This window comes from Propithecus coquereli, unplaced genomic scaffold, assembly GCF_000956105.1.
Source record: "Propithecus coquereli isolate 6110/MARCELLA unplaced genomic scaffold, Pcoq_1.0 Scaffold30, whole genome shotgun sequence".
NCBI classification, from domain to species: domain Eukaryota; kingdom Metazoa; phylum Chordata; class Mammalia; order Primates; family Indriidae; genus Propithecus; species Propithecus coquereli.
This window is the reverse complement of record NW_012148619.1, coordinates 4,092,962-4,107,427: the sequence shown is the minus strand read 5'-3', so window position 1 is coordinate 4,107,427 and position 14,466 is coordinate 4,092,962. Positions and strand designations below refer to the sequence as shown.

The window sequence follows — 14,466 nt, the reverse complement described above, 5'->3', positions numbered from 1 at the left end:
CATTTATTACATGACATAATTTGAACACTTATTCCAGACCCAATTACTAAATGCTGAACACTTAAATACTAAATGCTAATGGATTATTCTGTAACCCTCATTAAAAAAAAAAAAAAAACACTCCGTGAAGCGTACCCCGCCTCAAGGTGAGGACACTGAGGACAGAGCAGTTAAGCAGCTGCCGAGTCCAAAAATTAATCCACGGTGGGACGCGGCTTGAACCCAGCTGGTCTGAGTCCCAGGCCGCCCGGGTACCGGCGCGGACTCGCAGAGCCCGGCCCAGTGAAGTGCTTTCTACCTGGCCACCCATCGTGTCGCTACGCGCCCGAGGGATCTTGGAGCGCGGGGGCAGCAGGCTCCACGCGGCCCCGGGAGACACGTGACCTGGTGGGCGGGGCCCGTGGGAGCCCCGCCCCCAGCCAGTTAACCGGCCGCTGCGGCGCGGGCGCTCAGTTCGCGGTGAAGCGGCTGGGGGAGGCGGTGTCCGGGCAGTGAGTGCCATGGCCACAGTGCGGGACAAGGCGGCCGCGCTTAACCTCTCGGCTTTCCACAGCCCCGCGCACAGGCCTCCAGGTAGGTGCCGAGGGCCCCCACCAGGGATGGCGAGAGGCGGATTGGGGGGCGCGGGCTGTGGTCGCGGCGCGAGGCGGGCGAGGCGTGGGGCGTTCGGACACCCCCGCCCGGCACAGCTACCGAGCCCCGCACAGCTATGACCGCTCAGCCGACGCCCCCGCCGTGCTACGGGTGGCTCGGGCTCCTCTCTTGCTGGTGGGCTGTGGCCGACGGACCCCGCCGCCCGCATAGCGCGACTTTTTTTACCAAGTTACCGAAACTTCACCTTCACCGCGCGTTTGTGCGCCCGCTACGTGCCAGGCGCTCGCCGTAGGTCTCGATAGGCTCCACCTGGTTACTGGGGACAAGAATGATGCTACCTGGAATGTGTACAGCTCTTTGCCCCCTGCCTCACCCAGAGACCTTGACTGCGCAGTATGGCCAGGGGCCGAGTGCCTCCCTCGCCCACTTTGTTCTCCAGACTGGTAGAAATCGAGTCACGCTTGTCTCCCCAGACTCTTACAGGGAGAGACGAGAGGTTTTTCTTATATAAGTTCTACTGGCAGGAACTTGGTGTAAGAGTTATTTATTAACTGTTTCTGTATAAGCAGTAGTTCAGTGAATATAGGTTTTTTACTTTTTTTGAAAAAAATAGTTACATGACATTAGGAGAGAAGCTGGTGAATTCTGCCACCAGGTTAATCGTATCTTTTGGAACAGTTTGTTTAGGATCTTGGTCTCTTCAGACTTTCAAACAAATGAACAGAATCCGGTGATTGGTTCTAAAATGCTGATTCTAGCATATCTACAACTCAGTAAATAGGGGTGACTCAGATAACTGTTAAGATAGCCAGATAACACTTGGCCTTTTTTTCTTTTGAATAAGTTAACTTTTTCCTCTTTCTGGAGTTCCAAAGTGGGGTGTTACAGGAATTGGTTCCCTATCTGACAAAAGCCTTTCATTTTAAAATGCCAGCTGGTGAAACTGATTCCTTCCTCTAGGTCAAATGGGTGCATCTCAGTGGCCCACTCTTGTGTTTAACTTACTAATTAATGCTCTTTTTAATCTTCAAAATGCTAGTGATAAATTGCGATAGAGAACCATTTCTCCTTTGTACTTTTCTAAGAAACATCATAATATTGACCTTAGTCTGCTCCCATTTAAAGGATTCAGATAAGCACATAATGGCCACAGAGTATCTCCTTGATTTACATTGGAAAGAGAGGAAAAATACTAAAACATTGAGGAATTTAAAACCAAATGATACTGAAAACAGTCTTGAGAAACCTTTAGAGTCACTTTCTGAGTGAAGGAAATCCCCATATTTCACCTGCTTAAAAACGTGGTACCCTGTCTTCTCTAATACCTGAAGTACCAATTCTGGGCTTTGGGCATTTGTGAACAGGTTATTAGATGGTGTAAGGGAATATGTATTCAACAATTAAGTAGCTGACTCTCTTAGGGAAGAGTTGTAGTGCTGGTTATCGAGGTTTGAATCAAAGGAAAAGACTGCTGTCCTGGCCTACCAGCTGCTGTGGGCTGAGAAGGGCCCCTGGTGTGCTCAATTGCCTTGCTTACTACTGCTGGAGTCCCTACCTGTTAGCATTTGTTAACCCCTCTTCCACCCTTTAGTTGCCTTGTCACAGGCCTAGTGAGCAAGGTAATGGGAGCCAACAGTTTTTGGTACCTTGCCATTCCCTTTTCCGTACGCTCTGGCAGGCAGCTTTGTACTTTTGTTTCTCCATGGATTAGTAACTCTCCCATACCTTAAAAGGGTTGTAACAGCCTTTAAAGGACCTGATTTATGTGGAAGAAATAAGGTCTATATCCTAACCTTCACCCAGTACTTCAAAGACACTTGTTTTTTAATGTGACAGGGAAGTGGTATGCTATCCTGTTATCCCTTTATACTGTAACCTAATTCTTTAAGTTTGCCTGGTGTCACTTTTCCAGGGAGCTCAAAGTACTTCCCATTTGCTGTCTCATTAATGTGCGTAAATTAAAGCAGGGACCAGTGCCTGCTTTTGTTGATAGTTCTTTTCACATATTTTAAAATTGTTCTTGTTAGTAGAGACTTATTTTACATATTTTACCTTCCTGCAGTTTTCTTTTCAGAGGCAATCTCAGCCTTCAGCATGGCATCTCTAATACCATACAGGAAAATAAACTTTGGACTACCAAAACCAATACCAGTAAAAGTGTTGCAATCTTGATGTCAATAATACAGGAATTTTTTCCACTCAGTCACAGCTCTCCAGTTTTAACATGACAGAATTCTATTTACATTTATCTATTGTCATGAGGTTTTGGTTACTGTCCAACAAATGTCCTTTTCCTTTGTCTTGACAATTCTGTAATGTTTTAAAACTGCCTTTGAAAAAATACTTTTTAAAATGTTCTTAAATCTTAAATGATTTAGGATTTATAGATTTGTTATTTTCTGATGAAAAGTTAAATCCTCTGATATGTGTCACATCTTCTCATCCAGTGGGCAATAATTTGATTGAATATGGTTCAGAGCTTGTCATTATCATCCAGGTGGTAGGAGTAGGTAAAGGCTAAACTCCCGAGGGTGGAGACTGTCCTCTGAGTTCAGAGGAAGAAAGATACCTCCCTTTTCTTTCTACTTTTTTAAAATACTTAAAATTTTAGAATAGTTACTAAAAAGTCATGAAGTTAAGTATATAGAGTTTCCATATGCCCTATATTCAGTTTCTCTTACTATCTTACTATCTTATGGTCTATTTGTCATAATTGTTATTATTATTTTTTGAGACAAGAGTCTCACTCTGTTGCCCTGAGTAGAGTGCTGAGGTGTCAGCCCAGCTCACAGCAACCTCAAACTCCCGAGCTCAAGGGATCCTCCTGCCTCAGCCTCCCAAGTAGCTGGGACTACAGGCATGCACCACGACACCTTTTTCTATTTTTAGTAGAGACAGGGTCTCACTCTTGCTCAGGCTGGTCTCAAACTCCTGAGCTCAAGCAATGCTCCCACCTCGGCCTCCCAAAGTGCTAGGATTATAGGCATGAGCTACTGCACCTGGTCTCTTTGTCATAATTAATGAATCAATATTAATACATGATTTTTTTCTTCTTTTTTTTTCTTTTTTTTTTTTTTTGAGACAGAGTCTCACTCTGTTGCCTGGGCTAGAGTGCCGTGGTGTCAACCTAGCTCACAGCAACCTCAAACTCCTGGGCTCAAGCAATCCTTCTGCCTCAGCCTCCCAAGTACCTGGAACTACAGGCATGTGCCACCATGCCTGGCTAATTTTTTATATATATATTTTTAGTTGTCCAGCTAATTTCTTTCTGTATTTTTAGTAGAGACGGAGTCTGGCTCTTGCTCAGGCTGGTCTCAAACTCCTGAGCTCAAATGATCCGCCCGCCTCGGCCTCCCAGAGTGCTAGGTTTATAGGCCTGAGCCACCACGCCTGGCCGCGATACATGATTGTTAACTAAAGTCCATACTAAGATTTCCTTGGTTTTTGCCTAATGTTCTTTTTCTGTTTCAGGATCCTATCCAGGATGTTACATTACATTGAGTTGTCATGTCTCCTTAGACTCTTATAGACTGTGACAGTTTCCGCCCTTGGTTTTTAGTTATACATCTGTTAATTGCTGGGCTCTGTGCTAAACACCGTAACATATATTATCTAATGATCCTCAAAATGCCTGAGAGAAGTGGCGTTAGCTCTGTTTTACAACAGAAAAGTTAGGCAGTTTGCCCAAGGTTGCATTATTAGTAAATGATGGACCCAGGAATGAAACTCAGGTCTCTGGGACTCCAAAGTCCATGCTGGTCTAACTCTTTGTATTCACAGCACCTAGTACTGTGTCTGCTGCGTTAGCACAAGATTCCATGTTGGAAGAGTATTCAGTCTACCCAAGGTTTCTTAACCTCAGTGCTATTGACATTTTCTTTGTTGTGGGGGCCGTCTGTGCACTGTAGGATGTTTAGCAGCATCCCTGGCCTCTATCCACTAGATGCCAATAGCACTCCACCCCGCCCCCCACCCCACCCCCACCCAATTGCGACAACCAAAAATGTCTGCAGACATGTCCTTTGGGGCATAAAATCCGCCTACTGAGAACTACTGGGGCTAACTCTTCTTTAAAAATGTTTTTTAGGAGTTAGCAATAATCAACAACTAACAAACACAGACTAACTAACTGTATTATGTTGAAACAATCTATAAGGCAATAAAATAATTCGAACCTCTGTAAACTATAAGGAAATTGGAAAGAAATAAGACATTAACTCACCGTTTCTTGGTTTTATGGAAAATCATCAGATATGTGAATTCTTTTTTTTCAATCTAAAGTCTGAGAATGAAAACAAAATCGTTATATGTTCATTTAGAGGTAGTGTGTTTTAGTAATTCTGTGTGTATGTCTGCCTTACGTTAGGATCCATTTTTATAATGTGTATATTGGCTGGGTGCAGTGGCTCAGGCCTATAATCCTAGCACTCTGGGAGGCTAAGGTGGGAGGATCACTTGAGGTCAGGAGTTTGAGACCAGCCTGAGCAAGAGTGAGACCTGGTCTCTATTAAAAATAGAAAAAATTAGCCTGGTGTGGTGGCGGTTGCCTGCAGTCCCAGCTACTTGGGAGGCTGAGGTAGGAAGATTACTTGAGCCCAGGAGTTTGAGGTTGCTGTGAGCTAGGCTGACACTAGGACACTCTAGCCAGGGAAACAGAGCGACACTGTCCAAAAAAAAAAAAAGTGTATATTGATTCACTTCTAAGGATTTGATATAATCTTACTCTTTGAAGTGATTATAGAATTGTTTTCCCCTTAAAAAGGTTTTCACTGTAGGACCAGAGTTGGCTGACTGCATGGGTCATGATTGATGCTGGTTATCCCCTTGTAACTTTTGAGTAAATGTAATTTCTTGGCATGACTTGATTTTTAAGGAATTTTTTAAAGGAATTTTTGTTGTAATAACTTAGTGTGAATTTTTAGAAGTGAAGATGATCATTAGTATTACAAATATTTATGTGTGTTCAATATTTGAAATTTAACTTTTTTATTGGTAAATTTTTTTTGGTAGAGTTCAAACACATGTGAAGGGCAGCTTTTGAAAAATAGCTATTTTCAAACAAATAAGGATGAGACTGAAAAATGAATGTTAACCTATATTTGTGTAATGCCTAAGAGCATATGTAGTATGTTACAGATCTAGTCTAATTTCTGAGCCTCTTATTAGGCAACCTTCCAAAAAGTTTTGTATCTGATAGGGTCAAATTTGTCTCTTTGCTTCATTTCTTACTTAAAGGTCTGCCATATATTTATTTGGTGTTCAATGTCTGCATATAAAGGGAGGAGATATAACTTCAGTCTTTAAATTCCTATAATCAGCAGTTTAGACCTGAAACTAAACACAGTGTTCAACTATTGTATCACTAGATGAAGAAACCAATTTACAGAGTTTAAGTCTCTTGTCCAGGCTTATTGTAGCTGGTCTCTAGACTCTTCGATTCCTTTGGTCATGATGCTTTTAGTAAATGCTTGACCAAGTGTAAATAAGGAAGCACATGATGTAGATAGTGATGAATTTTAAAGAGTTGTTCAGCTTATATGCAAGTCAGGTTTGAGGACAAGCTGAAGCTTTAATTTTGATTGCTAGACATACAGAGCATTCATTGTATACTTCTGTTCTATTGAATCCTGTTCAGAAATCATCTCACTGGGCCATAATCTGCTATACTAATATTCATTTCAGCTGATGATGAATAAATAGATGAGGAATAAACAAGTTTCAAATCAGCATGTGGGGGATATGTGTTCAACTAGTTAAGTCAGCCTTAAAAAAACATGTTATCCTGGCGTGGGTTTGGCACATTTACTTGTCAGTTCCAGGGTACATTATGTATTAAACTATCTGTATGAACATGAGTTAGTTTGGGTCTGTGGGTGGTGATGCTTGAGGGGAAATATCCCAGCATGCAATGGTTGGGAATGAATGGTCAGTGAGAACAGAGGGGACCTGAAAGTGCGGGATTGTATCCCGCCTGGAAGATTCTGGAAACATGGTGTGGCTCACAAATGCCTGCTATCCTGCTTTAACCTGTTCCTTAATCTTTTATACAGTGTTACCCAACCTGCAAAACATCCTGATTTCACACATTTAAGCAGCAAGTTAATATGGGGAAGTTTATTCTTTTTAATTTCCCTGTGAAGATTAGCCTCTTTCAGGTCATTGAGGCTGTATATGCCCTCCCTTTCCCCCACCTTCAATTGTCTTATTGATCTCAAATTATTAAGTGACCTGGCCTTATCATTAGGATTTGTATGCTGACCCACTTATAGCTCAAGTGTTACGTGTTTTTAATATTATCACTAGCCTATAAATCTATTTCACTGGTACTTAAAAGGCAGTCTGATCTCTGCAAGTTTAAATGTTGCTTGTCTTCCTTTCCTGTCTTACCCCTGTGTACTGTGGCTAGTGTTTATTATAGAATTTATGATATCCTACCTTATTTTAGGAATAGTGACTACTATTTTTAAATAGGTTGGTTAAGGGTTCACAAATCTTAAGAGTTCATTTTGTTTCTTCTCATTCGCTCTCTTAAAGCTATGTCACTTAATCCAGGTCTCCAATGAAAGGTTAGTGCTAAAACTACTTATCTGGTGGCTGACTTTTAATATAGCTACATTTAAGCACTAGGAAAAACTCATATATATTTATTAGCCATGTAACTGAGGGCAAGTTTGTTTAATTCACTGAGCCTCAATTTCTTCAAAATAGGATTCTTAGTAACTATTTCAAAGTTTGTCAGGATTAAATGAGAAGATAGAGCCTGTCCTAGTTTAGGTACTCACATGTCAGCTGTTACAAATAGTACAATGAAGATTTGAAAAAAAATAAAGAGCAGGCATAAAGTTCATTTAAATCTCATTTATAATCTCTGGTGTTTTAGGAAGTTAAGAGTATTAGCTACTAATACTCATTAGCTAGGCGTTGTGGCTGAAAATAGTACTACTCCTGAGTTCTGAATACCAGGAATGACCTGGACTTACTAATGTTTTGAGATGCCATCAAATGCCTGATTCTGGCTCTAATGAATAGAGACTAAATACTGTACCAGTAGTAAATCTAGTTCCCACTTGATGTATCTAGTTAATTCTCCATAATTCAATTTTTTTTTTTTTTTTTTCGAGACAGAGTCTCACTCTTTTTGCCAGGGCTAGAGTGAGTGCTGTGGCATCCGCCTAGCTCACAGCAACCTCACACTCCTGGGCTCAAACAATCCTTCTGTCTCAGCCTCCCGAGTAACAGGGACTACAGGCATGCTCCACCAAGCCCGGCTAATTTTTTCTATATATTTTTAGTTGTCCGATTAATTTCTTTCTATTTTTAGTAGAGACGGGGTCTCACTCTTGCTGAGGCTGGTTTCGAACTCCTGAGCTCAAACAATCTGCCCTCCTCGGCCTCCCAGAGTGCTAGGATTACAGGCGTGAGCCACCGCGCCCGGCCTTCCATAATTCAATTTTTGAAACTGCTCACATGATATTTGGAAGACTGGCAACAATTACTTCCTTCTTTATTTAGTACTGCCTTATGAAATATCTTCAATTTTAAAATATAATTAGGATATTAAAAACAATCTTATTGATCATTTTAAACTAACATAATAATGGGTAGGAGGTAAGTTACTCATCTACTTTTGGTATGGGAAATATACAAATAAACAGTAAAGGTCTTTGTATGTGTGCTATTAATGTTTCATGATAAAGATGTTAAAATTGCTAATAGCTACAAAATTATGCTAAGTGAATACAACTTGGTGGTTCAGTGCACTCCTTATATCTTATGTTTTCATCTTACATGTTCTATTTTGGCTAAAAAAGTAGGAAGGCAATTTCAAGTAGCAGTTTCTTTAATTATAATTCCCCTTGTTCCTTACCATTGTACTGATGCATATTGTTTTCCTTTTTAGACTATCTTAAAGGAAGTGATAATTTTTCAACTTCTCTGCCAAAATATCCTAAAAATAAAGGAAGTAATATACTTCCTTTATTTTTAAAATGAGGGCTTAAATTAGGACTACTGAATTTTCAGAGGATCACTGAAAAGTATAACACATAAAAGGGCACACTCTGTGTTTATGAAAAGAGACAGCCACCAAGTAGATGATTAGCTAGACTCAGTTCCGTCAGTTTACCAAAACCTAAGGCCCGTTTTCTTTCCATTTGATTGCCAAATATCAGTTTATTACAATGAAGAAAAATAGGAAATTTTTGAAAGCTTGTTTTCCTTTTTTTGTGTTTGGCTAAAATCTTACTTTATTTCTGTGCCCACTCTATCTTGGCAACAGGTCATAACCTCCAATTGGGCGGGAACTAAATTGTTACTTTGCTTATGTTACTTTGCTTACAGAGTACTTAACTCGTAAGCCTGTGTGATAGGAAACTTTAAAAATATTAGTTTATTCCTGTAACGTGCATGTGTGTGTGTGTGTGTGTGTGTATATATATGTATACAGTCATGTGTTGCTTAATGATGGGGGTACATTCTGAGAAATGAATTGTCAGGTGATTTTGTCATTTTGTTAACATGGTAGAGTGTACTTACACAAACCTAGGTGGTATAGCCTACTACAACCCCTAGGCTATATGGTATAGTGGCTATAGCCTATTGTTCCTAGGCTACAAACCTGTATAGCATGTTACTGTACTAAATACTGTAAGCAGTTGTAATACAGTGGTATCTAAACATATCTAAACATAGAAAAGGTACAGGAATATAAAGGATGGGAATTCCCAGTTTATGGGACCACTATTGTATATGTGGTCCGTTGTTGACCGAAATTTTATTTTATAGCATATGACTGTGTGTGCACATGTGTGACTGATAAGTGTTTCAAAGTCATGTAAACCACAAGCCAAATCCCAGTACTACCTCTTTCAATGTAATATCTGGAAGTTACATGTAATCTCCGAATCTGTGTTCCATCATCTCAAATAGAGATAACACTACCTCATAGGTAGGTTGCTATTGAAGATTAATTTATATAAGGCACTTAATTGAGTTCCTTGCACATAACTGGTAACTGCCACAAGGTCCTACTTGATGTGTCCCCTGACCCACCCTCCCCACCACCGGCTCAAACCCCAGCTCCACTCCCCCTTTGCTCTAACTTCCTGCTCTTCTCATGCGACCTTGGCGGTGCTGGCCTCCTTCCTGTTCTGGCAGAGCACACTCCCACCTCAGGGCCTTGGCTCTTTCTGTTCTCCCTGCTCTTTTTCCAGATACCTGCACAGATTGCTTACTGGTTTTATTTAAGTTCTGCTCAGATATGACCTTATCAGACAGGTTTTTCCTGACATATCATTTAAAATATTCTTTTCCTTACTGTGCTTTATTTTCTTCTCAACACTGATCTAACACATATATATTTTCTCTATCTTCCCACAAAGTCTAAGTTCATGAGAACATGGGACTTTATTTTGTTTTCTGTTGTATCTTGGCACATAGAACAGTGGTTAGCACATAGCAGGTACTGAATTTTTTAATATATTGGTATTAATAACTGTATTTTAATAAGCTGCCCTCATAATTGCTCCTTATCAATAACTTTGGAATTACCACTTTTTGCCTAGGATTGTTTAGACTTTATTACAAATGACAAGGTACTTATTGAATCTCAGCTTCTCTGTGATTTTCTTCTTTCTAGGTTTCAGTGTGGCCCAGAAGCCATTTGGAGCTACATATGTATGGAGCAGCATTATAAACACTCTTCAAACACAAGTGGAAGTGAAAAAACGGAGGCACCACTTAAAACGACACAATGACTGCTTTGTTGGTTCAGAAGCTGTGGATGTCATTTTTTCTCACCTAATTCAGAATAAGTATTTTGGTGATGTAGATATTCCTCGGGCCAAAGTGGTGAGAGTGTGTCAAGCACTTATGGACTACAAAGTATTTGAAGCAGTTCCAACCAAAGTCTTTGGAAAAGATAAAAAACCTACATTTGAAGATAGTAGTTGCAGCCTTTATAGATTCACAACAATACCTAACCAAAACAGTCAATTAGGCAAGGAGAACAAACTATGTTCACCTTCCAGGTTAGTATATAATGTTAGATTATCACGGGGATATTGGCAGGATTTTGTCTACTTTTTTATGAGATGCTGACTTCTTTATCTATATATAGAATACCAGTGCTGGACCACCAGACGCCATTAGCTTTTTCTGATGAATATTCGGTTTTGGACCGTGTTTCAGCACTTCATCTTTATCTAACCATTGTGCTGAATGCTTGAGGTTGTCAGAAAGAATCTATTTTTCATCACATACAACAATACAGTGTAGAAATGGTTCGCCTTTGAGTCGTGACAGCAAAGAAAGGCAAGCTTTGAGACGATTTCTCTTCTGACACTCGTTTAATTCATGCGGAACCCATCTATCCAGCTTCTTTACCTTGCCCATTTGTTTCAAATGGTCCAATATTATTGAAATACTAATATCAAACCTTGCTGCTAGTTCATGTGTAGGTTGAAATGGATTTGCTTCCACTACAGCTTTCAGTTCATGATAATCCACCTTGGTCTCAGGTTGCTCATGTGGCTCATTTTCAAGATTAAAATCACCATAACGGAACTTCTCAAAACCATCAACATACTGTGCATTGATTAGCCACATCCTTCCCAAACACTTCATTGATATTTTGAGCTGTCTGCGCTGCACTGGTTCCATGATGGAATTCATATCGAAAATAACATGAATTTTTGACTTATCCATGGTTTCACAAAAATTGCTCTAAAAAATTTTTGAAAAATAATCACAAGCCAAAGGGTGTGTTTTAAAGGACCGAGGATGTATCTTCACAATACAAACAAGAAGTGTCAAAGTGAAATGTCAGAGATATCAACTGTAAACTTAGTACTTAAGGAAATTGGACATTTCATACTTAATAACATGATATAGTTAGCAGAAACAACAAACCAATTTTTCTGTTTCAAGTTACAGTGTTAAACATGTCAAGAGAATTTATATACCCAGTGATATGAGAACAGAGCGAAGGCGAAGGCAGGCGGGGAGAAATCCAGGTTGCAGGGTATCACTGGAATCCAAAAAGTGGCAGATGTGAAGTGTGAAAGGCTTGCAGGAGGCGGAGTTTGGACTTGATCATACAGTTGTTGGGGAGACCACGGCAAGATTTTAAGTGTGATGAGATTGTGTTTTAGAAAGGTTATCTTGGTAACTCTATGGCAGCCTATTAGGGAGAGCTAGTTAGCAATCTGTTGTAATATTGTAGTCTACAGAAGATGAGAGCTGAACCGCATAGCAGTAGGGGAGAGGAGGGAATCATTTAAAGAAAGACTGGGGACACAGTGACTGGATGGATGTGGGTGATGAGTACATCATGAACTTAATTATTTGTCATGAAATAAAGCAATTTTATCTTCCCCTTTATTACCCTCAGCTAAACTATGCAGTGGTCGTGACACAGAGGTGTAATTGAAACTCTTATAATTCAGATCTGACCTAAAGTCAGAGTTTTAGTGTATTGACTTTCAAATACCTTTTAACTCTGTATCTAAAACATAAAATTTACCTCTATATGTGGGAAGGAAATAGGATAAGGTAGGACACAGCCCTTTTCAGATGCAGGTCCATATACTTTATCTGAAACCCTTGAGACCAGATACATCTAATTAGGAATTTGGAACTCTGGAGATTTTAGAAAGGTCATTTTGTACATATATATTTAACACCACTAGATGTGGGACAGCATCTGGCAATCAAGCATATTAATATTTCTGTGGTGAACAAAAGGTTCATATTAACTGGGACAAATGAAGGCTATGATAGTCTTAGGACAGGTTTTGCCACCATGTGTGTTCTAAATAAACGTTTGATTTTCAAAGCTCTTTGGGTTTCAGAATTTCAGGTCAAGGAACATAGATCTGTATTTGAAAAATGATAAGCACTATCCACCAAAGAATGCCCCAGAAATGGAGATAACTGATGAAAACACAATGAAGTGCGATTGTGTTTGATTACTTTTGTAAATTGGTGACTACAATTTTAGTCATTGAATTACTTAAATCTAAATGGTTTTTATATTCCACTCTTAGAATGTGCATTTGTCATGTTTTTGCTCTCAAATACTCAAATATTTCTGTGGGCTTACTAGTAAACATTAACTTATGAAATAAATTCATTTTAGGTATGCAGATGCATTATTTAAGTCATCTGATTTCAAATCAGCCAGTTTAGAGGACCTATGGGAAAATCTGAGTTTAAAGCCTGCCACCTCCCCTCATGATGTAAATATCTCTGCAACCTTATCTCCACAAGGTAAGCTAAAGATGATGCAAAGTAAGAAATAGAAGACTAACTTCAGATACAGTTATTTAAAATTTTTCGATCTTAACATTTATTGGAATTTAAATATTCAAAGCACAGAGAAAGAGCACACTATGTATTAAAGCTATTTATATGAAGTTTTAACAGAAGTCTATTATCTTTAACAAATAGTTCAGTGTTACAACTCTTGAACACTGACTTTTGTCCCATTAGCTGGCAGAAGTTCAAATCTGAGATGTTTTGCATGCAGATTTTTATTTAAAATATGCTCTTAGATATTTCTTTCCCTAAGATTTTATTAGATCAAATAAAATTTGAAAGTTACATTAAAACACTAACAGAATTCTTGTGTTTCTCCTTATCTGTGGCAGTGAAATGTAGTTTAATGACTTTGATTTCCATTCTCCTTCCCCATCCCAGTTGTGGAAACCCTGAGTGGAATAATCTGCAGCCAATAGTTTCAAACCAGTTTTTAGGTTGAATGAGTCGTTCTTTCTTCCAGAGTCCTTATTAACATGTTATATGACTTGATCTCTTATCTCTGACAGATTGCTTTTACAGTACAAAGAATGAAAAGAATTCCTGTTGTCCAAAGTCTGTTCTCCTACACTCTAAACAAATCTTGGATTGTTATATTTTGCTCTAAGAAAGCATTTCATAAGGTTGACTTTTTCTTATTCATTTATTTTTTGGCCACAAATTTATCAGCTTAGACCTGCCTAGACAAATATTGTGGTGAGCATATAGTAACTATTGATTGTTACTTTTCCCCTTGTCATTTTTCCTATGTAGTTATTAATGAAGTATGGCAAGAAGAAACAATTGGGCGTCTACTACAACTTGTAGATCTTCCACTTCTTGACTCATTACTCAAACAGCAAGAGGTTGTACCTAAAGTTTCTCAACCTAAGAGGCAGCCTGACATGGTCAACACCAGTAACTATCTGGATCGAGGGATTCTCAAGGCTTACGGTGACTCGCAGTATGTGGAAATACATGTAATAATTTGAATGTGTCTGTGGGTAGATTACAGATAATGGTTTTAAGATAATCTTTTCAATTCTGTTTTCCATAGGATAGATATGTATTGTAAGTTGATATTATCAGTATTTGAGAAACCGAAGAACAAAATTATGTTAGTCAAAATTAAAAAAAGATTTTAAATTTCATTTTTCATATTCATTTTTGTTTCACATGTAACTTGCACATTAAGTGAAGAAAATGATTATGGTCTATCTTCTTTGTTAACATGTAGGGCTCTCTGGTCTCTTAAAATTCCTTTAAAGGGACCTGGAACAAAATAAACATTTGACAAATTCTTGGAATCCTTTGACTACATATGCTTTTATACGGTCATGGTGGCTCACACCTTCATTCCCAGCACTTTGGGAGGCTGAGGCAGGAGGATTGCTTGAGGCCAGGAATTCGAGACCAGCTTGGGCAACATAGCAAGACCCTCATCTCTACAAAAAATTTATTTAAAAATTAGCTGGGCTGGCCGGGCGCGGTGGCTCACGCCTGTAATCCTAGCTCTCTGGGAGGCCGAGGCAGGCGGATTGTTTGAGCTCAGGAGTTCAAAACCAGCCTGAGCAAGAG

At 39.4% G+C, this 14,466-nt stretch overlaps 1 protein-coding gene and 1 pseudogene across 1 annotated transcript in view; both read left to right on the top strand.

The window, feature by feature from the left end:
• LOC105814544 overlaps positions 1–495 on the top strand; it is a 35,826-nt pseudogene extending 35,331 nt beyond the window's left edge.
• The window catches only part of DEPDC7 (DEP domain containing 7), an 18,228-nt gene continuing 4,210 nt past the window's right edge, over positions 449–14,466 (top strand). Inside the window, exons 1-4 of the mRNA XM_012649662.1 lie at positions 449–573; positions 10,232–10,622; positions 12,731–12,861; positions 13,663–13,852. Of these exons, the coding sequence (XP_012505116.1) occupies positions 501–573; positions 10,232–10,622; positions 12,731–12,861; positions 13,663–13,852 (785 nt within the window). The 5' untranslated portion in view covers positions 449–500. The remainder of the gene's footprint in view (positions 574–10,231; positions 10,623–12,730; positions 12,862–13,662; positions 13,853–14,466) is intronic.